A 23,354-nucleotide genomic window follows, 5' to 3' on the forward strand; every position below is an offset into this window, starting at 1 on the left:
ACCTCTCCCCGTGTGACACACACACACTACCTGTCTCCCGCCAGACAGAGGCACCGCCCTGAGCCTGCAGGGCGCCTCGATGCTCATCTCGGGACCCGCGTCCACGAAGCTCCCCACTGCTCGCTGTAGAGCTGCACGGCGAAGTCCCCGCGCAGCGCCGCCTCCTGCTCCCGCTCGCCGGCGAACGCGCTCCGGAACGCGGCCCGAGACTCCTCCAGCCCCGCGCCGCGAGACAGCGGCGCCACCCGGGCCCGGTCACCCACACACAGCAGCGCGCTCAGCTGCGAGGACATGGCGAGACGGACGGCTTCACCGCCACTAGCACTCACTCACTCACTGCTGCTGCTGCTGCTCACCACTGTGACACTCACTGCTGCTGCTCACCACTGTGACACTCACTGCTGCTGCTCACCACTGTGACACTCACTGCTGCTGCTCACCACTGTGACACTCACTGCTGCTGCTCACCACTGTGACACTCACTGCTGCTGCTGCTGCTCACCACTGCCACACTCACTCACTCACTGCTGCTGCTGGTCACCACTGCCACACCCACTGCTGCTGCTCACCACTGACACACTCACTGCTGCTGCTGCTCACCTCTGCTACACTCACTATTATTCCTCACCACTTCTCACCGTGACACTCACTTCTGCCTACTGATCACTCACGCTTGCTGGTTCTCACTGGCGCCTGTGCTGCTTACTACGAATACCACTGCTCGCTGGTGCTCACTATTCCTCACCACTCCTCACTGATGCGGCTCACCACTGCGCCCACCCTGACCCCTCCCCACCCTGACCCCACGCTGAGCCTCTGACCCCTGACCCCATCGCGTCACCCCCCCCCTCCCACAACGCACGTGGGGATGTCGCCGCCCCCGCCGCGTGCTTCAAAAACGCTTCCGGGTCGCGCGAGACTCTCGCGAGACTCTCGCGAGATCCTGCACCGGCCAAGATGGCGGCGCTGTGTCGGTACTCACAGGTGGCGTGGGGACGGGGTGAGGGCGAGGGGTGAGGGGACGGGGCGAGTGGACGGGGCGAGGTGAGGAGTGAGGAGTGAGGGGACGGGGTGAGGCGAGGGGTGAGGGGACGGGGTGAGGGTGAGGGCGAGGGGTGAGGGACGGGGAGGGGTGAGGCGAGGGGTGAGGGGTGAGGGCGAGGGGTGAGGGACGGGGTGAGGGAGGTGAGGAGTGAGGGGACGGGGTGAGGGCGAGGGGTGAGGGGACGGGTGAGGGGAGGGCGAGGGTGAGGGGACGGGGTGAGGGGTGAGGGCGAGGGGTGAGGGGACGGGGCGAGGGGTGAGGAGGGACGGGGTGAGGGCGAGGGGTGAGGGGACGGGTGAGGGGTGAGGGACGGGTGAGGGGACGGGTGAGGGCGAGGGGTGAGGGGACGGGGTGAGGGGACGGGGTGAGGGGCGAGGGGTGAGGGGACGGGGTGAGGGGTGAGGGCGAGGGTGAGGAGTGAGGGGCGAGGGTGAGGGTGAGGGGCGAGGGTGAGGGGTGAGGGTGAGAGACGGGGTGAGGGCGAGGAGTGAGGGGTGAGGGGTGACGGGCGAGGGTTAAGAGTGAGGAGTGAGGGGCGAGGGGCGAGGAGTGAGGGGTGAGGGACGGGGTGAGGGGTGAGGATGAGGAGTGAGGGGCCGAGGGTGAGGAGTGAGGGGTGAGGGGACGGGGTGAGGGTGGGAGTGAGGGTGAGGGGCGAGGAGTGAGGGGCGAGGGACGAGGTGAGGGCACGGGGTGAGCTGCGGGGGTGAGGGGACGGGGTGAGGGGGTGGCGACAGGGTGAGGAGGGGTGATGTGAGGGTGAGGAGATGTAGTGAGACGATATAAGGTGATCGGCGAAGGTGAGTGGTGAGGGGGATAAGGTGAGATGGGTGAGGAGACAGGGATGAGTGGATACGATTGAGCGTTCGGGGTATGAGAGGTGAGGGTCAGTGAGTGAGGGGATAAGGGTGAGTGAGGGGATAAGGGTGAGTGAGGGGATAAGGGTGAGCGAGGGGGTAAGGGTGAGCGAGGGGATAAGGTGAGCGAGGGGCTAAGGGTGAGCGAGGGGCTAAGGTGAGTGAGGGGATAAGGGGGCGAGGGGATAATGGTGAGTGAAGGGGTAAGGGTGAGTGAGGCTGTGTCAGAGGCTTAAGCGAGTGGGGTGTGACCTGGGGCGAAGGGTGAGGATGCGTTGACTGCGGTTTAAGGTGAAGGTTACGAGTGATGCCTCGGGGTGATGACGGGGTCAGGGTTGGGGTTTATAGGGAGGGGTGTGGGTGGGGTTGGTGAGTCGGTGAGACCGACTCACCAGGGTGGGGGGTGGGTGAGGTTACGTCTACGACAGCACGGGGGTCACGCACTGTCTGGGGGACTTGAGTGGTTCGCGCGCCGCGCTACGAACCCGGCGACTTTGGTTCGGTTCCCGCTCGTGGCCAACATCGGTGGCGAATATCTGACCCGTGCAGTGTAAAACAATAAAACATCAGCACTGGGGGAGATAAAGGCGGCTATGCCCCCCCCCGCTCCCCACCACCTCGTGCGCGGTGCCGACTACGGCCTCACGAGCACCACGTGCACCCAACAGTCCTTGTGAGCTTCACGGGGGGGGGGGGGGGGGGAGTCAAGAGCCGCATGGCTCACAGGGCTCACAGGGCTATACCTAATACATGAACTGAACTGACCTTTCTAGATTTGAAGTTTTCGTGACTGTAAGGATCCCTACTCTTTGGTTTTTCGGTAAAGTCACGTAGGTAAAAAATAAGATTTTATTATTTTTTCATTTATTTGTTTTCATTTTAATTTATTTTATTTTATATGTTTTAGCTACGTGACTTTACCGAAGAAACCAACGAGCATGAACTGACCTTGTCTTTCTTGTTGCAGCAGCAGTGCGTGTACAGGAGAAGGCTTCAGGCGCTGCCCAGCCTCTGCGCCACCGCCGCACAGCGATGTGGGCACGAGCCGGCGACGCGCCCCCGGTGCTCCAGCACGCGCAGGTGAGGGCAGCCGCGGTCCCCGCGATCATTGTCAGAGGGGGGTGAGTGAGGGGGTAAGGGTGAGTGAGGCTGTCAGAGGCTTAAGCGAGTGGGGTGTGACCTGGGGCGAAGGGTGAGGATGCGTTGACTGCGGTTTAAGGTGAAGGTTACGAGTGATGCCTCGGGGGTGATGATGGGACGGGGTGAGGGTTGGGGTTATAGGGAGGTAGGAGTGGCACTTTCACCGATGAGGCATCATCATCAGTGTGAGGGCCGCCACACATTTGAAAACATTGGGGGTTGACAGCGCCTTGATGGTGATGATGGGGAGTGGGGGTGTTTTCACATGTTGTGTATTGTCGGGGGCCGCACTAAAGGCCAGCATGGGTTTGGTAATTGCACTTGCTTCATAGCGGCGAGGAATCTCCCCCAGTGACGAGCTCGCATCTGGCTCCAATTCCAAATGGCTCACATGGTAGAGCCTGAACAGACTGAGTGGATTTTGGCAGATGCAACTCTCTCGACCAATGCGCTTGTGAGGAGAGGCAAAACCACATGGATCGTCTCCCTGAGGATGTCCTGTCAGCACCATAATGTGCTCCGTCAGAAGATTTGGCAAATGCCAACACCCGGAAGCCTGTGCAGAATATGGGAAAAGACGAATATCGGTTGGACACTGATACACTACAAGAAGATTGGATGAATTTCATGTTGTCGAGAATGGAGGATGCCTTACACACGTTATTGAATACATTGCCGATCATGAAGGATATACGAATAAGTTAAATGAGAACTGCTTTAACATTGACATCTGTCAAGTGAGGAGAGGGGGACTGGGTGCGTGTACTTTGTGTGCCCTATGCTTGGTCAATGTACTGGTCTGTCGTGTACCTGAGTGCAGAGTCCTCGTGTGCCATGCACCTTTGTGTCGCGTGCTTGTTGTTACGTGTACTCTCCGGCCGTGTGCTTGGCTGATGCTCTCGCTGCGGTTCTGCCCTGCCCAGGGGAACGCGTACTCCACTGAGGGAGAAGGGATTCTTTTCGGAGTTTTTGACAACATTAAGCAGGACATGACAAAGAATAAAGAAATGAAGGAGAGTTTAAAAAGTTCCGGGAAGAGGCGAAACGACTCCGATGAGTCTGATGCCTGCAACAGGCGAGGAGGAAATACGTGAGTATGGATCACGCATGCCGCACAGGCACCGCAAACACACCAGGCACACTCACACTGCACAGAGACACATGGAAACCACAAGCATATGGACACACACCACACAGACATGCAAACAACACACAGAAACACGGAACACCATGGGCACATACATACACTCACACAGGCACCACAACGCACACATGCAAATAACACAGACACATGGAGACCACAAACACACGGACACTGTGGGCACATAATACTCACACAGCACCACACACACATGCAAGCAACACACGGACACCATGAACACACAGGCAACCATAAATATGCATACACGACAGACAGACACACACAAACAGATATCATGAATATGCAAACATCGGAAAACAACCACACGGACACTGTGAGACATGTCAATTCCACTGTTCTGTCCGCCACTGCCTGCTGTTTCCGTCCGTCTAGAAAACAATCGAATCGGAGACGTTGAAGACATCGGAAAAGCTTAAGAAGAAGATGGAGGAGCTGTCGGACACCGTGAAGGAGGTGCGAGGCGAGCCGGATGACGAGTTGCGTCGATTTGTCGACTCAAAGCTAGAATCGACGCCTTGTTTGTGGTGGATCATTCAGCCTCTTTCACCAACTGTTGGCATTGTTATTAGATTCGCCTGTGTGTGTGTGTGTGAATGTGTGTCGATGTATGTACGTATGTTGAACTTCTTTCACTCCGTACTTAGCCAACCATGCTAATCGGAAATGAGCGGGGGAAGGACAAAAAACTAAAAGACCAAAAAGAAATTAGTTTTTAACCGGATGTACAAGTGCATAGCTCCAGTGGCCTTCCTAATATTGGAAGGAAGAACATTCCAGACAGCGAAGAAGCGCATCTGAAAGTTCACGATATTGCAGTGGACCATCTTTGTTCAATGGTTTAGCCTTGTGTGTAGTTTTGTGTCTTGTGTGTATGGTGCGTGTGTGGTTGTACGACAGAGCAGTGAAGAGGTGTTGTATGATGGTGGTGTAGCCCTGTACATGTGTGTGTGCGACTATGCCACAGGGCTTTGAGGAGGTGGGTGTATGTCAGTGCGTGTATGAATGTGTGTTTTGTTATTGGGGAGCGTGGAACATTGGTAAGAACACTGCGCTACGAACCCGGAAACCTGAGTTCGATTCCCGCTTACAGGCAACACCAATGACAATTATCTAACCAGTCCTGGGCCTCCCTAGGTTGCGAAGCCTCATATGAATATGTGGGCGTTGTGTAACACATTCACCGCTTGGGGAACACAGGCAGCCGGGGAATGCCATTGGCCACCTATCATGTCGTGTGCCGTGCCGGCCTTCATAGGCGCTGCTAGCATGCAGCACTTGCCCCAAAAGTCTGTTTAAGGCTATATGGGGATCTTTGTGTAACTGTGCGTAGGGCTTTGAGGAGGTGGGTAAGACCGATATATGGGAAGAGGCTCAAGGAGGGAGTGGAGGGAGCCGCCCGCACCGCCAAGGACTCTGCGCAGTTCCGTGTCGCGGAGCTGGGGAGATGCTGGGGAAGACGTCGGCCTTCCGCGCAATCTCGCAGGTACTGGCGGCATCCACCCCTGACGGTCACACCGACATCACACCCGACGTCACCCCCGACGATCACAACCCGACGTCACAACCCGACGTCACACCCGGCGTCACACCCGGCGTCACACCCGCTTCTCAGCCAACACGCATCGACACCAACACCCACAGCAATACAGCCGCAATGCACCAACGTACACATGAACCACACACACAAATACACCACACGGACAGCAATCATTTGCCCCCCCCCCCCCTACTACGGAAGACTTGGCAGGATCCTCTGGAAAAAGAGTCCTAATGCTCAGTGGGGTTTACTTGGGTAAACACGAGTTTACAAAACCAACAGTAAAAACTCCCAACACCATCAACTCACGGAGCACACACACACCGGTCCAACGCACGCACTACGCGCCAGCGCAATCTCGGGAGTGGGCGACGTGTTTGTGGTGCAGTAGCGTGGAGTCGGTGAAGAGGGAGATTGACGACAGCGTGCTGGCCGCACCGGCAGCTACCGGCCCCCGGCGTGCTGAGGAAGCGAAGCGAGGGCGCCGCCGACAAGGACACGGAGGAGAAGATCTTCTCGCCACACGTGAGACGCGCGGCGGCCACAGCTACGGCGTGACGCACCAGGGGCGCGGTGACACACGAGACATGGAGACACGGAGAGACGCACGAGACACAGCGATGGTGGTGGTGTACATCAGTCTGCTTGATGCGGTGTGCTTGTATGCTGTGTGTATGATGCACGCTGTGTATCTGTGTCCAGAGAGGCGATGGGCATGGTGCTACACAAGGACTCACGTTGGTATCAACAGTGGAGGGAGTTCCGCGATGGGAACGTCGTCTTCAACAGTGAGACTCCATCCCTAATCCTAGCCTCACCCCTAACCCCAACCCTAACCTCACCCCTCCTCACCCTTCGTGTATTGTGAGTGTGGTAGTGGTGGATAGCGAGTGTGGTTGTGGTGGATAGTGATTGTGGTAGTGGTGGATAGTGAGTGTGGTGGATAGTGAGTGTGGTTGTGGGTGGATAGTGAGTGTGGTTGGGTGGATAGTGAGTGTGGTAGTGGTGGATAGTGAGTCTGGTGAATAGTGAGTGTGGTGGATAGTGAGTGTGGTTGTGGTGGATAGTGAGTGTGGTGAATAGTGAGTGTGGTGGATAGTGAGTGTGGTAGTGGTGGATAGTGAGTGTGGTAGTGGTGGATAGTGAGTGTGGTAGTGGTGGATAGTGAGTGTGGTGGTTTGCGAGTGTGGTTGTCCTAGTTCAGGGGTCGGAAACTGAAATAACAAGAAGCGCTGTTAAAAAAACCTTCAATATTTAAACAGCCGCAATCCATTTGGAGATTTTGTAACGTTGTCGTGGTTAACGTTACCGCAGCCCTCGCAGCAACTATATTGTGGTGGTGTCGGAGCGGTGTGTGTGGCGGGGCTCGCTGTGCGTGGTGTAAAGCGTGGTGAGACCACCGCGGTGCTGTGTCGGTTGCGGTGTCGGCACGGCGAGTGAAGCTGTGAGCGTGCGCCGCGTCACCGCACCGCGTGTGCCGTGTTGCAGGGTTCTTTGAGATGAAGATGCGTTACGACGAGAGTGACAACGCTATGTATCCGCGCGTCACGCACCCTCACCGACAAGTCTCCCAGCTCGTCGGTGAGTAGCCTCTCTCTCTATCTCGCACTCTCGACCTCGGAGGGGTTTGAAGTCCGATTCCGCCGCATTATTAAAGAGCAGGGGGGTGAAGCGTCTGCCGTGTCCCGTGCTCTGCTGGCAGGGGACTGTTCTCCAAGACGGAGATGTCCGAGGTGCTCACAGAGATCCCTCAAGGTGGACCCCGCCTTCGACAAGGAGCGGTTCCTCATGCAGTGCGAGAAGGACATCATCCCCAACGTGGCTGGAGGTGAGCTCACTCGCTCGCCCAGATTCACTCACCCCGGCTCACCCAGCACCTCGTTCACTCGCCCAGTACCTTGTTGGCTCACGCAAGAGCAAACAATGTACTGGGCCCAAAACCTCATTCGCTCAACCCAGAACCTCTCGCTTTCCAGAACCTCGCGTCGGCTCATCCAGATCCTCACTCGTGCACCCGGGACTTCGCTCGCTCACCTGCATGTCTCCGTGTCTCTGCCCAGGCGATGTTGCGGGGACAGTTGGACGTGCTGCAGGACATGGTGCTACCAGTGCGGTGAGTCTGCCCTGCTCTCCCTGTCACTCTCCAATACCCAGGCCCCCTCTGAGCACAGCAGCGTAACACCCAAACTCATCCCCCCGAGTCTCTCTCACATATGGCTGGAGGAGAAATCATCATCATCATCACCAGCCAATGTCTATCCGCTGCTGAGTAAAGGCCTTCCCCACACCGATCGCCATCTCTGTCCAGTGTTCCTACAAATCCGTCTCACGCATAGACATGAACTTATTTAATCACTCCAACTCTGCGATGGATAGCAACCTTGTAAGTCTATGTACAGATACGTTTAGCTAGCAAATGGCTTCAGTTTGATGTGGGTGGATTTCTGCTTCAAAGCCCCCATTGAATGTTGAGTTCTACTTCTGTGGTCCTCACATTGTGATTTCATAAACTCACACGGAGGCTCTAGAGTCACACAGAGACCCGTTAGACTCGCACAGAGACTCGGGGTCTTAGAGCATGGTTCCCAACTCCAGTCCTGGAGACTTGTTTTCCATGTTTCACGTGACGTGCAAAGCAATGAACGGCGTCTGCGGCAATGGAGACCCAATTCAAATTAACATTGAGGTCATAATAAAGGTTTTTTGGGTGAGATCGCGTTATTATAAATGTGTCGCAACCCTCCACCACCCGACATGACCAATCAGTAAAAAATGTGTCACGTTAACGAAACGGCCAATTAGTTACTTTTTCAGGCCCACCGGTGTGTTTGAAGTGTGAATCCACAACATTTAGAATTTGAGTACTGGTCGCGAAAAGCCTCCGTGTAAAAACTGTTTGGAATGTTGGCGTTTGCCAAAATCTCTCGCCATTTCGGGCGGGAGTGCGGGTAGCGACAACTCGTGCCTCGCAAGCAAGAAACCTGGGTATAAATTCCCGACTCGGGCATCTGCTTGGAGATTGAATGTTCTCTTCCCCTGTTCCTCCCGGTTCTTCGGTTTCCTTCCATCGATGAAACAAAAAAAACATCCAATTGTAACTTGTCATATCCAAACATTGCAATGCTGAAATTAGCAACTTGGGATTTATGAGGGGGTGTGTCGTGGTTTGTGCGCCGTGTTTGGTATCGCACAGACGTACAGTCAGCTCGCTCACCCCATCAAGCAGGCTAAGGCCATGGGCTGCTCCTTCCACTCGCGCATCCTCGACATCGACAACATTGACGTGAGTCCCCTCCTCCTCCTGCCTGTTGTCGTTGTCATCGCGTCTCAGAACCGCGTGCTTTGTCCTGCATGCTAGGGCTGAATGCCAGTGAGCTGTGTGCTACGAGCTGTATGTTGAGCTATAACCTTTGTGCTCTGCTATGAACTGTGATTTGCTATGCTGTGGTCTATCTGGTTTCTGTGTCCTGCGACTCACTGCTCAACTCCTGCTCTGCTGCGTGCATCCATGCGTCACTGCGTGTCCTTTGGCGTTTCCACCGCGTCTCGCGCATCTCCACGCATGTGTCCGTTGCATCTCCACGCGTGTGTCCGTGCATCTCCACGCGTGTGACCGTGCATCTCCACGCGTGTGACGTGCTATGCCGCGTGTATCCGCGCAGCTGGCGTGGGGAAGCTGATGGAGCAGGGGTCCCGTGCTCATCATCACCTTCCAGGCTCAGCTCGTGGCTGGTGCTGCGAGACTCCAAGGGGCAGACGGTGGAGGGCGACCCCGTGCGTACCCAACAACTCTCACCCCCACCAAGGGAGTTAAACGAGCGCAGCGTGCGGTTTAAAGTCCGCGTGCTTTAACGCCACTCCTCACCCTGCCCGCTCTGCCGCACCCCCCCCCCCCGCGCCGTGTGTGTCTGCAGGACAAGTGGGTGCGTATGTTGTACGTGTGGCTCTGTGCCGTGACCAGGAGGAGTCAATCCCCTGGGCTGCGTGGCGCCTCCTGTGACATCTCGGCCTCCAGCTCGGAACAGATCCTCTGATCGCTCAGCCCGCTCCCGGCCCCGCTCCCGGCTCCACAACAGCGACCACATCTTGGCTCCGGTTTAGTCAGAGCTCCGATACTGCAGCTCGTAGGGTGTGCCGCCACCGCCGGGAGTGGTGGTTGGTGGTGGTGGTGGTGGGAGGAGGAGGATTAGCTGAGCGTGAGCACTGCTATGGGGGTGGGGGGGGCACGGTACGGGTGAAGGTGCAGCCCTGAAATTGCTTGTTCGAGCCACTGCTGGCGGAAAGGCCTCCACTACAGGGAGCTCTTAAGAGAGCAAGAGGGTATTCTGCCTACTTTTCCACACTGGCCCGACATCTTGGAAGAGGTGGAAGGTGGACGCGATTCGTAATGATTCCTCCTCTCTCCTCCTCCGTGTAACGCGGGGGCCCAGGGTGCGCTAGCGGGCAGCGTGTGTCACGTTTATTGCGACCTTGCCCGACCCTGTACTGCCAAGATGAGGACGACACCATTTTTTATTGATTGATTTTTTTAATGTAAAAAATAGTGCTATGTTGGAAGAGAATGGTTATTATTATTATCATCATCATTATTATCACAGTCATAATGCGCTATACATGAAGCTATTAAAACAGGCGAAACGCGAGCTGGCTGATGATTCTGCTGTGTCGACGCGACACGGACTCTGCGCCGCTCGGGTTGGGATTGCTCCCTCCACCTCCTGGGCCCCGTGACGACGGAGCCCTGTAAACACAGCAACAGCGGTGTCTGCAATTACAGCAGCACCCACTCCACTCCATTGTGCTCAACTCCACTCAATGGGGCCATATATTTCTGGCGGCAGCCGCGATCACCGTCATGTCCCATCCGTCAGCGCGTCTTTGTCTCGTGCGACTTGGGATGCGATGGTTTTGATGAGCACGAGCAGGGCCATCCATAGGGGGGGGGGGGGTGGGGCCCGGGGCAACGAAACAGGAAGTATTACATCTGACACCACCGGGACGTCGGAAGCACGGGGGGGGGGGGGGAGGGGGGGGTCACCCCGAGTCGCCGTTACCCGAGGGACGGCTCTGAGCACCGCAATGTGATGGTGGACACCGATGAGTGATTGGTCGGTGACACGGAGGTTGCTCACAGCTCCTTGTCTAATCCACTCCAGTCCGGTGTGATAGTGTCAGTCCTCGCCTGCATTGCCCACTCCAGTCCAGTGTGCTCCAGCCACCTCTCGTATGCTTCCAGTTCAGTGTCATCTACTCCACTGTAGTGACACAATCCAATGGAGTGTGAGCAATTTAGCACTTCCCTCCCCCTCTGCATTATCCAATCTCGTCCAGTGTGCTTCTCCAGCCCCCTCTCGTGTGCTCCACTCAATTGTGCTCCAGTCCACCTCGCTCCACTTCACTGTGCCACACTCCAGTCTGCTCCGCTGAAGCGTTTGCCAACTCGGTGGAGACGGAGCGAAGCGTGATCATGACCGCGACGTCCATCACGGCGACGGACTGGGCCTGAACCAGGCCCCCTCCGCGTGGTGAGTGGGAGAGCCGCCCTCCCGTGCCGGCGCGGTTCACCCCACGCTCGCCCCACGCTCACCCCACGCTCACCCCACGCGTCGACAGGGTTCACCCCATGCTCGCCCCCTACTCCGGCGCTGTTCACCCCACGCTCACCTCACGCTCATCCCACGCTCACCCCACGCTCACCACCCGCGTCAACGCGGTTCACCCCACGCTCACCTGACGCTCGCCCGACGCTCGCCCCCCGCGTTGCAAATTAGCGTACGCATCTACCCACCTCCTCCACTGGCACGACCAAACTGCGCCAGGGCCACGGTCGGGCCAACTGGCCCACTGGCGTGGATCAGGAAGCACCAAGATGTGTTTTCCACTGCAGAAACCAAGCCGTGCCGCTAACGTTGCACGCACAAAAAAGTATTGGCCTCGCTCGGGGCTCTTCGGCCCCGTTTGGTCCGCGGCCAGATTCAGAAGTGGTGAGCAAAGTGGTAAAGCCACCCGGACTGCGAGGGAGCCCCACGCTGGCGCGGCTCGGATGTTGCAGTGGAAAAGGGGCGGTCGAGTCCCGACGCTACAAGCGCCGCCCGTTACGTTCTCTTGAAGCGGCTCCATTCAACCTGCAGCTGCTGCTCCACCGAGACCAAGACAAAGATGCCCCGTGTCGCCTTACCATACTTTTGGGGCAAATGTTGTTAGCGAGCAGTATATATGAAGGCCGGCACGGCACACGAGGGGGTGGGTGGCCAGCACCACGCCCGACCGCGTTTGTCTCCGAGTGGCGATGTTTACACACCGCGCCAGGTACTCATTTGAGGTTGAGTCGACGTAACCACGACAATACCACTCCCCAGACACCAATACCAATATTGGTGTTAGTGTTCACGCGCGCATATACAGGCCCGTGCACTCCAATCGCTGTCGCACGCACGCGTGGCTGTGCGCTCGTTTCACCATTCCGCCAGGAGCTCGCGCGTTCCCGTTTTTTCTGCCGGCTCCTCCCGCCGTTTGTTCAGCGTGAGGCACCGTCTCCCGAAGCCCTTGGTCGTGGCGCTGCGTGGCGCCGTCCGGCCTCGACCACCGCCGATGTTCGCTCGTCGCGCCTCCGGGGCGCCGGCGGCGGCTCCGCAGCGTCCCCGGGCCGGGCGGGCGCTCCCCCCGTCCGCTCCCGGCGCTTAGCGTCCGCACGGCGGCGCTGCGCGCCCGGAGGAGGAGGAGGCCGGCGCGCGGGGTGGGGGAGCGCCGGTGGGAGGCGCCGGAGGGGGAGCGGCGCCCGGCGGCTTGGGGCCGGCGCCGGCTTGACCGCCGCGGTTCTGCGCGCGCCGAGACGAGGGAACGCGGGACCGGGGGGGGCCGGGTTCACGAGCCGCCCCCCTCCCGGACGAGGTCGACCCCCGCGCGCCCGAGAGGAGGGGGGCCAGGAGGGGCGCGGCGGGGAGCGCGACGGGGGCCGCGAGCGGTGCCGGCGGAGCGGAGCGCCCGACCGCTCGGGCGGCGCGCACGGCAGACGGCCGCCCGGGCGGGGACGGCGCCCATCTCCCAGGATGCACTGCGTCACCTGACCGGTCTCCTGCAGCTTCCTGAGCAGCTCCTCGAGCGCCAGGCTGGGGTGCGCTCACTCGCTCTGTGTGGCCCTGCTGCTGCCCGGGGTCCCCCCCGCGGTCGTCGCGTCCGACCCGGCGCTCTCCCGGGGCCAAACGGCGAAAGCGGCGGCGGCGGCCGCGGCGGTCGCGACGGGCGACGGCCGCGGCCGGGGGTCGCGCCGCCCCCGCCGCGCCTTCCTGCGCGTCGCGGGCGGGGCGACTCGGGGGTGGGCAGCGCCGCCAGCTCGGGGAGGGGGCGGCCGCCGGCACGGGGGAACGGCGGGGGGAGCCCCCCCGCCCACTCGAGCGCCGTCACGTCCACCTTGCCGACGGCCATGAGCGGCACGAGCAGCGCGGCCGACCTGGCCACGGCGTCGACCTTGCCCCGCGCGGCGCCCTCCAGCAGCAGCTCCTCGAGCAGCCGCGAACGGCCGTAGGGCCCCGCCGGCCCCGGGCCGGCGCCCGGGGCCGGCGCCGCGGGCGGCGGCTTGCGCGGCCGCTCGGGCCGCCGGGGCCGGCAGCGCCGGAAGAGGCAGACGGTGGCGACGCAGGAGAGCGCCGCGCCGAGAGCGAAGGCGCCGAGCAGGCAGAGCCACACGATGCCGGCGGGGACGCGGCCCGGGGAGGTGGAGACCCGCGGCTCGCGGATCGCTCCTGTGGCGGCACGCACGGCGCCAGCGGCCACTCGCGACACGCGGGACGCTCGCTACTCGCACTTGACACTCACTTCACAGTCATTACACTTGATGCTGCGCACACTTCACACTACACGATCACTACTCACTCAGACGTGACACTACTCACGCTTGGCACTCACTGCACATTCACTCTTCAGGCTTGACACGACTCGCACTTGCCATGACTCACGCACTTCACAATCGCTACTCACAGTTGACACTAAACGCAGGACACTCACTACTCTTACACCGTGACGCTCCATGTGATGCTGTGGAGGAGACACTCACCGCTGGACGTCACAACGGAGTCCTGTGGAAGCACGGGGCAATGGAGACGCACAGGATCATCATCGTCGTCATCACCGTCATCATCGTCGTCCATCACCGTCGTCATCATTGTTCAATATCGTCGTCGACATCGTCGTCATCATCGTCATTATTGTCGTCCACATCGTCGTCATCACCACCAAAGTCATCATCATTGCAACCACCATCATCATACTCGTAACCATCGACGTCATCAGCAATCGTCACCATCATAAGCAGCGCCACCACAATCTTGCACAACCCATGTCAATATACACACTAGGCCACTGCACCAAAGTCAAATCACAGCACACAAATACAAAGATCCCCCGTATAGCCTTAACAGACTTGGGGCAAGTGCTGTTAGCGACCACCTATCAAGGCCGGCATAAGCACACGTGGAGGTGGGTGGTCGGAAACCACGCCCGGCCGCCTTTGTCTCCCTAGTGGCGATGTTTACTACACACCGCACCTCGTACTCATTTGAGTTCCCGAGTCGGTTCAGATAATCGTCACTGGTACGCTTAGGTTTTTTTCGGTAAATGTCGTGTAGGTAAAAATAATAATAAAAAAATCAATGAAAAAGAACTAATCGATTTCATAAGTTATTTTTTATTTTTACTATTTTATTTTACCGAAAAAACCTAAGAGTATGAATCCCGAGTTCGATTCACGCCGTGAGCGTGAATCGAACTCGGGTCGCCAGATTCACCGCGCAGCGCGCTAATCGCTACAACGCCGCCTCCCCAACCACTACCACGGCAACAACATCACCACGGCGCTTGTGCCAGGCTATGTGCGTGCACTGTAAGGCCACGTGAAGTGTCGATCTACCACAGCACATGGCACAGACAGAGACACTGGACACCCCCCTGCAGGACTGTGGGGGGCTCACCGGGCGCAGTCAGGCAGGTTCCCCCCCGCCGCTCCCCGTGGCGAGGGCTTGCTCCGCCATGGGGCTGGGGACACAGAGGGGACCCCCCCCTCATCCAGTTAGGCACGGCCCCCCACCGACACCAACACTCGGCAACCCCAAACAACCCCAAACATCCCCAAACCCTCGCGTCTCAGTGGGGCTGCTGCTGCGGTTTGGTGACGTCACTGCCAGTGCGTGGCGCTTTGTGACGTGTGGTGTACGGTCTGTGTTTGCGGTGTGCGTGGGTTATTGAGTGTAATGCGGTGTGTGTAGTGCGGTGCGAGTGGTGTGTGTATTGTGTAGTGCGGATGTGTGTAGTGCGGTGCGAGTGGTGTGTGTATTGTGTAGTGCGGTGTGTGTAGTGCGGTGCGAGTGGTGTGTGTATTGTGTAGTGCGGTGTGTGTAGTGCTGTGTGTGTGTAGCGGTGCATGTGGTGCAGTGCGTGCGTGGGTTCAGTGGGTAGTGCGTGTGGTGCGTGTGTGCGGTGCATGTGGTGGTATGGTGCGTGCGGTGCGTGCGGTGCGCGAGTGTCCGCAACCTGCCGTGGGATGATGGCGTGACGCGGCTGCAGGTCCCCCCCGACCAGGCGCAGTAGGGTCCCGGGACGCCAGGCAAGCCCTGGGGCCCACGCAGAGACGGAGCAGGTCACTACCAGCGTATCTCCTGCACCTTCAGTCAATCGGTCCAACTACTACGAATCTTAATCGATTTTTTGAACCGGGCCTATTAATCACCCGGGCCAAAATTGCGTCGGTACCACCTCCGCTCGAGCCCTGCCTGGGGTCTGGGTACCCACGGGGAAACCCACGGGTACGCGCGACGCAACGGACGCAACGGACGCACAACCTGTCCACCCATACGGTTTACCCGTATTGTTGCACAGGGAAATTGAGTAACAAAAACATTGTCTATTTGTGTTTCTACCATGTGATGGTACTTTGTAGAATTAACGTTTAGATTTATAATGGCACGGGGTGACCAACAAGGTCTGAATTGGTCTGTAATAAGGTAGGGGGCACTGTAAGGGGTCGGACAGTTGTGCGAACGTGACCCGACTCCCGTCGCCCATCGTGCGGCCATGGCCCTGGGACCGACGCCCCCAAGTTCCGACCACCCCGGCACGGCGCGGGGGCGGCGAGTCCAACGCTGGCGCACGCGGGCAACGTTGTTTGTTGTGCCTGGTCGGCTGGTAGCAGGCTCTTGACGACACGAATTTGACCACATCGTTCCCAAAGATCAATCTGGGGGCGGATTTGTTTGTTCGGGTTTTTTTTTGTGACGAGAGGGGCCCGGCCGCTCCGGCCCCGTTCGGTGAACACAGCAGTCGTGGGGGGGAGGGGGGTGGTTGTGGGGGGTGGGGGGGGTGTGAGAGGAGTGGGTTCACGAAGAAGTCGTGAGAAGGTGTGCGTGTGCTAGGCGTGTACTAGGCGTGTGGTGTGGCATGCCCTAGGCGTGTGCCGCACTTCTTGCAGTCTGCGTGCCGCGCGCAGTGGCTGAGCGGGAGGCGCAGCACGCAGGAGGAGAAGGCGAGGAAGACGGCGTGGCGCTCCGCGTCCACGAGCAGCGCCCGCACGCGCGCGGGGACCGCATCGCCACAGCTGGGGGCGGGGGGCACGTGATGGCAACACACAGCGGGGACACACACGACGTGGCACACATGGGATGACATGGGAGGGGTACATGAGGGAGACACGGGGAACATGGGGCGGGGGGCGGTGGATGGGGAGACACGTGGGGAACACACGGGTCCGGGGGGGGGGGGGATCGTGGGAGGGCAACACATGGGGAGAGATACGGGGAGGGGCATAGAGTGGGGACACGGGGACACCGAGTTCAATTCCGCTCAGGGCCAGCTCCAGCGACGAGCGTGTGGACGTGCGGTGTGCGTCTCGCCCCACGTGTGCGCGTTCTCCCCCCACGTGTGCGTCTCCCCCCCCGTGTGCGTCTCCCCCACGTGCGCGTCTCCCCCCACGTGCGGGTCTCCCCCCACGTGCGCGTCTCCCCCACGTGTGTGCGTACTCGCGGGCGCTGTAGGGCTCGCCTCCTCGAGCAGCACGGCGCCACCACCACCGCCACCACCGCCGCCACCGCCCGGCAGCAGCAGCAGCTTGAGCAGCACGCCGCTCTGCGCCGCGAGCAGCCCACCGTCTCGTTTGCCGTGGCGCCCCGCCCTCACGTCCCACCGCGATGTGGGTCAGCCGGTAGCTGGGCGGGGGGTCGGGGGGGGTCACGCCGGGGGTCACGCAGAGGTCGCGCGTTAAGATGGATTATTCTGAACCCAGCGTTTTGAGTCCTACGGGGGTCCGAAAGCTGGCGCTCTCTGTGTGTGCGTCTGCATGTGCGTGCGTTCATGCACATCTGTGCATGCGTCCATGCACATCTGTGCGTGCGTCCATGCACATATGTGTGTGCGTGCACATCTGTGTGTGCGTGCATGATCTCACAGGTGGGGAGTGGTTAGGGTAGTGGTTAGCGCGCTGCGCTATAAACCTAGCGACCCGAGTTCGATTCGTCCTCGCGGGTCAACACCAGTGGCGTTTATCTGAAACGGTTCTTGGCATTCCCTAAGTCGACTCAGCCTTAAATGAGTACCTGGTGCAGTGTATAAACATCGGCAATGGGGAGACAAAGGCGGCCGGACGTGGTGCTGGCTACCCCACCCACTCGTGTGCCGGCCGGCTTTCGGGGGTCCACTTTCCCCAATCCCTGTTGAGGCTATACTGGGGATCTTTTACTGTTCACAGGTGTGCATCTGCCAGTCAAGTCTGGCAGTCAACCCATTGCACCTGGGGCTGTCGCGGCGACCTCCTTGCCATGCGAGCCTTCCGCACTTCCCGTGCCAGCCTCAGGGTGCACCTAGCCTGGCACAAGCGCTGGGGCGGTGTGACGTTGTTGCTGTTCTCACCGGGTGCCGGAGCGCACGAACCAGGGCTGCGGGAGACGGCGTTGACGGCGCGGTGAGCCAGCGGTGTGCGTCTTGGCGAAGCTCAGCGCCTCGTCCGGCAGCAGCGGCGAGCGGGGGAACGCAGCCGCCTCCCCCTCGCCCGCACACGCACCGGGCCTGGCGCGAGACGCGGGGGCGAGACGTGGGGGATGAGACGCAGGGCGACACCCCAGGTGACACACGGGTGACAAAAAGACAAAGATCAACAGATTGTTGGGGCAAGTGCTGATAGCGAATTGCACCTATGAAGACCGGCACGGCAACACGATGGGATGGGTGGCCAGCACCATGCCCGGCCGCATTTGTAGATGTTTACACATCACACCAGGTACTCATTTGAGGCTGAGTCGACCTAGGGTAAGCCCAGGACCTGATCAGATAATAGTCGTGAGTGTTGGCCGTGAGCAGGAATCGAACTCGGGTCGCTGGGTTCGTAGCGCAGCTAGCTGACCGCTACACCACAACTCCCCACACACAGGGTGACACTGTGATTACACGGGGAGACGCACAGGGTGACATACGGGGTTAGACATGGGGTAAGATAATGGCACACGGGGTAACAAACGAGGTAACAAGGGCTGAGAGACGGGAATGAAGCGATAAGCAAGACATGTTCGACAGAGAGACATGTGGACACGGGCATGAGGAACACAGACAGAGGACACAGGAACACAGAGACACACAAGGGATCACAGCCGCATGGCATGATGTCAGGGGCATGATAATGATGTCACGGTGTGATGGGAGTGGTGTGATGGCACTGATGTAATGGGAGTGGTGTGATGAGAGTGTTATGATGGGAGTGGTGTGATGGCACGGTATTAATTCTAGATTTGAAGCTTTCGTGACTGCAAGGATTCATACTCTCAGGTTTTTTCGGTAAAGTCACGTAGGTAAAAATAAAATTAAAAGTTAATAAAAGTAATAATGGAAATAAAATAAAATAATAAATCACGACGTTTCGGAGGCAACACAAGTCTTCGTTATCAGGTGGGACCGTCACAGCTAAAATTACTGCATCAAGCTGTGACGGTCCCACCTGATAACGGAGACTTGTGTTGCCTCCGAAACGTCGTGATTTATTATTTTATTTTATTTCCATTATTACTTTTATTAACTTTTAATTTTATTTTTTACCTACGTGACTTTACCGAAAAACCTGAGAATATGGCACGGTATGATGGCACGATGTGATGGGAGTGGTGTGATGGGAGTGGTGTGATGGCACGGTGTGATGGTATGGTGTGATGGGAGTGGTGTGATGGTAAGGTGTGATGGGAGTGGTGTGAGAGTGGTGTGAGAGTGGTGTGATGGCACGGTGTGATGGCGGGTCTGTGGTTGTGATGCCACCTGGGGGTGGGTGTTGCGGGCCTCCGGCACGGCGAGCAGGGGCCGTCGGGCCCTCGCTGCTCCCGAGTAGCGGCCCTGGAAGGTGCTGGCCACGTCCTCCATGTCGAACGCGCACACGGCCGAGCCGTGGATGCTGCGCACACGCGCGCACGCAATGTAAAGACAAAGCTACCCCGTGTAGCCTCTTGGAGACTGCTGGGGCAAGTGCTGTTAGCGAGGTCGGCACGGCACACGGGGGGTGGGTGGCCAGAACCACGGCCGGCCACTTTTGTCTCCCTTAGTGGGGATGTTTACGCGCCGCAACAGGCACTCATTTGAGGCTGAATCGACCTAGGGGAGGAATCGAACTCGGGCCACCGGGTTCATAGCGCAGCGCGCTAACCACCACACTACCGCTTCCCACACTCGATCACTCAAACACACCAACACAATCTCGCATTCACGCTGCAGAACGGGGAGAACACGCGGGCTCCAAATATACCGCGGGCATCGCCAGGCTCTGGGGCTCGAACCCACGTGCTCCTTCGCGGCAGGCGAGGGTGGTAACGTCTCCTCGACAGCGCAGTGATGCCTGGGTGACGGCCGGGTCGGGGTGGAGGGGGTGGGGTGGAGGGGGTGGAGGGGGTGGGGTCGGGGTGGGGGGGGGGGCACCTGTTGAGGGGGGTGGTGAAGACCCCGAGCACGAGCTCGCGACCCCCGATGTGGAGCACCTCGGAGACCCCCTGGAGCTCGTTGAAGTAGAAGGGGGCGTCCCCCGGCGCCTCGCCCCCCACCGAGCAGTTGAGTCGCGCCTTCACGAACGAGCTCCAGTGGCCATCCAGCACGCGCTGAGAGCCCCCCGCGTCGCTCTTGCAGACGCGCGCCACGCGCGAGAACAGCACCTGGGGGGGGGGGGGGGGGCAGCGACGCACCTGTGTCAGCACGCCTACACAAGTGAAGGAACCCATGTGAAAGCCGGTGTGTGTTGGTGTGTGTGTGAGTGAGTGAGTGAAGGCCGGTGTGTGTCGGTGTGTGAGTGAAGGCCCATGTGTCGGTGTGTGTGTGAGTGAAGGGCGCGTCACCTTGCCCATGGAGCTGAGCTCAACGGCGATCTCCGTGAAGAAGAAGTAGACATGCTGCCCGTGCTCCAGCACCCTCACGAACACGGGCTCTGTGCACCGCACGGCACACGCGTGACGCACCACACACAAGACACGCGTGACGTACCACACACAAGACACGCGTGACGTACCACACGGTTGACTCACGACACGCGTGACACACAACACAACCTCAGACACGCACACACACCTGCCTTGACACAGTACTCGTGATGTGACACGACCTGACACGAGCAGGTCGTGTCACGTCACAGGGGGGGCCGGGCGGTGAGGGTGGGGGGGGGGTCGGTGAGGGGGGGGGTTAGTGAGGGCGGGGGGTTAGTGAGGGGGGGGGTTGGTGAGGGTGGGAGGGTCGGTGAGGGGGGGGGTCGGTGAGGGTTGGTGAGGGCAGGGGGGTGAGGGGTCAGTGGGGGGGTTGGTGAGGGGGGGGGGGTTGGTGAGGGCAGGGTGGGTGAGGGGTCAGTGAGGGGGGGGTCAGGGGGGGGGGTCAGTACCCTTGAGCCACTTGGAGTCGAGTTTGAGGGAGCGCGGGGGGGCCCGGGCCCCAGGCTCCCGTAGACCACCGCGTCCACCCCCAGGGGGTCCACGGCCGTGGCGACGAGTAGAGACGCTCGCCTGCACGCACAGATAAAGGTCCCCCAGCTAGCGCGCGTCCTGTGGGGGGCAAGTGCCCGTTGGCGAGCGGCACCCACGATGTGGCAAAACACCACGCCCGGCCGCCTTTGTCTCCCCAGCGCCGTACCAAGCGCTAATTTGAGGCTGAGTCGACCTAGGGGAGGCTCGGGACCGGTTCGGATAATCGCCACCGCTGTTGGTGGCCGTGAGCGGGAATGGCACTCGGGTGGCCGGGCTAGTCGCGCAGTGCACTCACCACTTTGCCACCGCTCCCCCACGCACGTCCGCACGTACACACGTCCGCACACGTACACACACGGACACACGTGTGTCGCTGGCGTGTCGCTGCGACCCACGGACCTGCGAAGGCAGCCGCCCCTCCCTGCCGGGGGTCGAAGGGACACTTGGCGAGGCCACTCGTTTGCTCCCCAGTGAAGGACAGGTCCGCCAGCTGTCCACGCACACACACACGTACACACGTACACACACACACACGTACACACACACGTACACACACGCGCACACACACACGCGCACACACACGCACACACACACGTGCACGCACACACGTGCACACACGCACACGCACACACACGTACGCACACACACACACACGCACACACACGTACACACACACACGCGCACACACACACGCGCACACACATGCACGGACACGCACGGACACACACGCGCACACGCACGCACACACACACGCGCGAACGCACACACGCACAGCAGGGGCACTAGGAATAGACACTGCGTGACACTGCTGTGTGTGTCTGACACTCCGTGTGTGACACTGCTGTGCGTGACACTGCTGTGTGTGTGTGACACTGCTGTGGGTGACACTGAGAGTATGTCACTGCTGTGTGTGTGACCCAGGCAGCAGTACCTGGTAGTTCCTGCACGTGGGGCTGTATGCGTTGGTGCCGCACACAAAGAGGAGTCCGTCTCCTCGTGGCGCAACCACCTTCATGAAGTTGTGACACTCCTCCTGCGGTGTGAAGACAAACATCCCCCGTACAGCCTCCACAGACTTTTGGGGGCAAGGGCTGTTTAGCCAGCACCTGTGAAAGCCGGCAAGGCACACGAGGGGGCGGGTGGCCAGCACCATGCTCGGCCACCTTTGTCTTTTTACACACCACACTAAGTACTCGTTTAAGGCTGAGCCGACATTGGGGATGCCCAGCACAGGTTCAGATAATCGTCACCGGTGTGGGCGGCCGTGAGCGGGAATAGAACTCGGGCCTCTGCTGGGTTCATCGTCCCCCGAGTGACGCCGGTGTCACCCGCGTGACGCCGGTGTCACCCGAGTGACGCCGGTGTCACCCGCGTTGCCAACGGCACGAAGGGCGGTGGCCCAGGGGCGGCCCCATCGTTCACCGCGCGTTCGCAGACGCTCGCGGTGCGAGCCCGGCGGCCGCCCGGTCAATGCTGCGGCTGATATTCACGTGGGCGGTTAAAGATTCCCGTGACGTCATTCGCACGAGTAGGCCAACGACGTGCGCCGGATTCGTGGTCCAATTTTTCTGTCGCCAACATGTCAACAAGTTAGCACCGCGCGAGTTACTCAACTGACAGACTAATACACAGGGACTGCTGCCACTGGGGGTGCTCCTAGGCGAGATCACACAGCAGCCATCGCCCCCTGCTGTGAACGCACCTCAGGCTGTGTCTGTGATGCACGGCAGCGACTTCCTTCCGAGGATCGCGCTGCGCTATGAGAAGAGGGAGCTCATACGGACTATTTGGTTTTTTTTTAAAAATAATATTTTCCCAGGTAAGGTCCCACTGAGCTACGTAGCGCTCTTTTCAAGAAGCGACCTGGCTATCGCAAGTGACAGCTCAACGAATTGGCTTGTCACGTGGACATTTATAGCGGCGAAATGCTCTAAACGCGTGATGTTGATTCTAAATGTGGAGGGGAAAAACCGGAGGACCTGGAGAAAAATTCACGCGACCACGGGAAGAGAGACACGCAAACTCCAAATATACAGCAGCAGGTGTCAGGGTTGGGATCGAACCCACGACCTCCTGTAGACCAAGCGAGGTAGTTAACATCTAGCCACCGTGATGATGATGAGAGAGACGCAAACTCCAAATATACAGCAGCAGGTGTCGGGGTTGGGATCGAACCCACGACCTCCTGTAGACCAAGCGAGGTAGTTAACATCTCCTAGCCACCGTGATGTTGAGAGAGAGAGACACGCAAGCTCCAAATATACAGCAGCAGGTGTCCGGGTCGGGATCGAACCCACGACCTCCTGTGTACCAGGCGAGGGGGTTAACATCTATCCACCGTGACGACCAGGGGTTGGCAACCAAAACTCGGTACAAAATAAACCCTCAATACTCCTCGAGCCGCAATGCACTGCGTGGTGAATGCGAGACGGTGGTGAATGTTGATGAAGAGCGTCACGAAGTGGGTGTTCAAGAGCCGCAGGTTGGCGACTCCTGAGCCGTGAGAGAGGGGCCCTCGTGGCCGTCTGGCCTCACCTCCGTCTTGCCGTTCATGAGACACCGGTCCACCTCCTGGCGCTCCGCCATCCACGTCAGCTTCTGCGATAAAAAAAACTCCTCACCCATCACGCTCTTCACCTCACGCTCCTCACCCATC

General features: G+C 59.4%; 1 protein-coding gene and 1 pseudogene across 1 annotated transcript; one reads left to right on the top strand and one right to left on the bottom strand.

Annotated features, from left to right (window-relative positions):
• The first annotated feature begins 868 nt into the window (after positions 1–868).
• LOC133339760 (mitochondrial import inner membrane translocase subunit TIM44-like) lies at positions 869–9,945 on the top strand (annotated as a pseudogene).
• Positions 9,946–11,836: 1,891 nt separating this feature from the next.
• LOC133339759 (semaphorin-6D-like) lies at positions 11,837–23,291 on the bottom strand. The gene is given in 16 exon segments (XM_061547928.1): positions 11,837–11,878; positions 12,273–12,559; positions 12,923–13,483; positions 13,795–13,816; positions 15,267–15,346; positions 16,187–16,326; positions 16,874–16,933; positions 17,634–17,789; positions 19,044–19,087; positions 19,089–19,155; positions 19,674–19,903; positions 20,084–20,172; positions 20,617–20,737; positions 21,090–21,188; positions 21,630–21,731; positions 23,234–23,291. Coding segments are annotated over 16 exon segments (2,151 nt in total). The 5' UTR covers positions 23,285–23,291.
• Between the last annotated feature and the right edge of the window lie 63 nt (positions 23,292–23,354).

This window comes from Lethenteron reissneri, unplaced genomic scaffold (genome assembly GCF_015708825.2).
Source record: "Lethenteron reissneri isolate LAM-NWPU_2019-01 unplaced genomic scaffold, ASM1570882v1 scaffold_255, whole genome shotgun sequence".
Taxonomy (NCBI): domain Eukaryota; kingdom Metazoa; phylum Chordata; class Hyperoartia; order Petromyzontiformes; family Petromyzontidae; genus Lethenteron; species Lethenteron reissneri.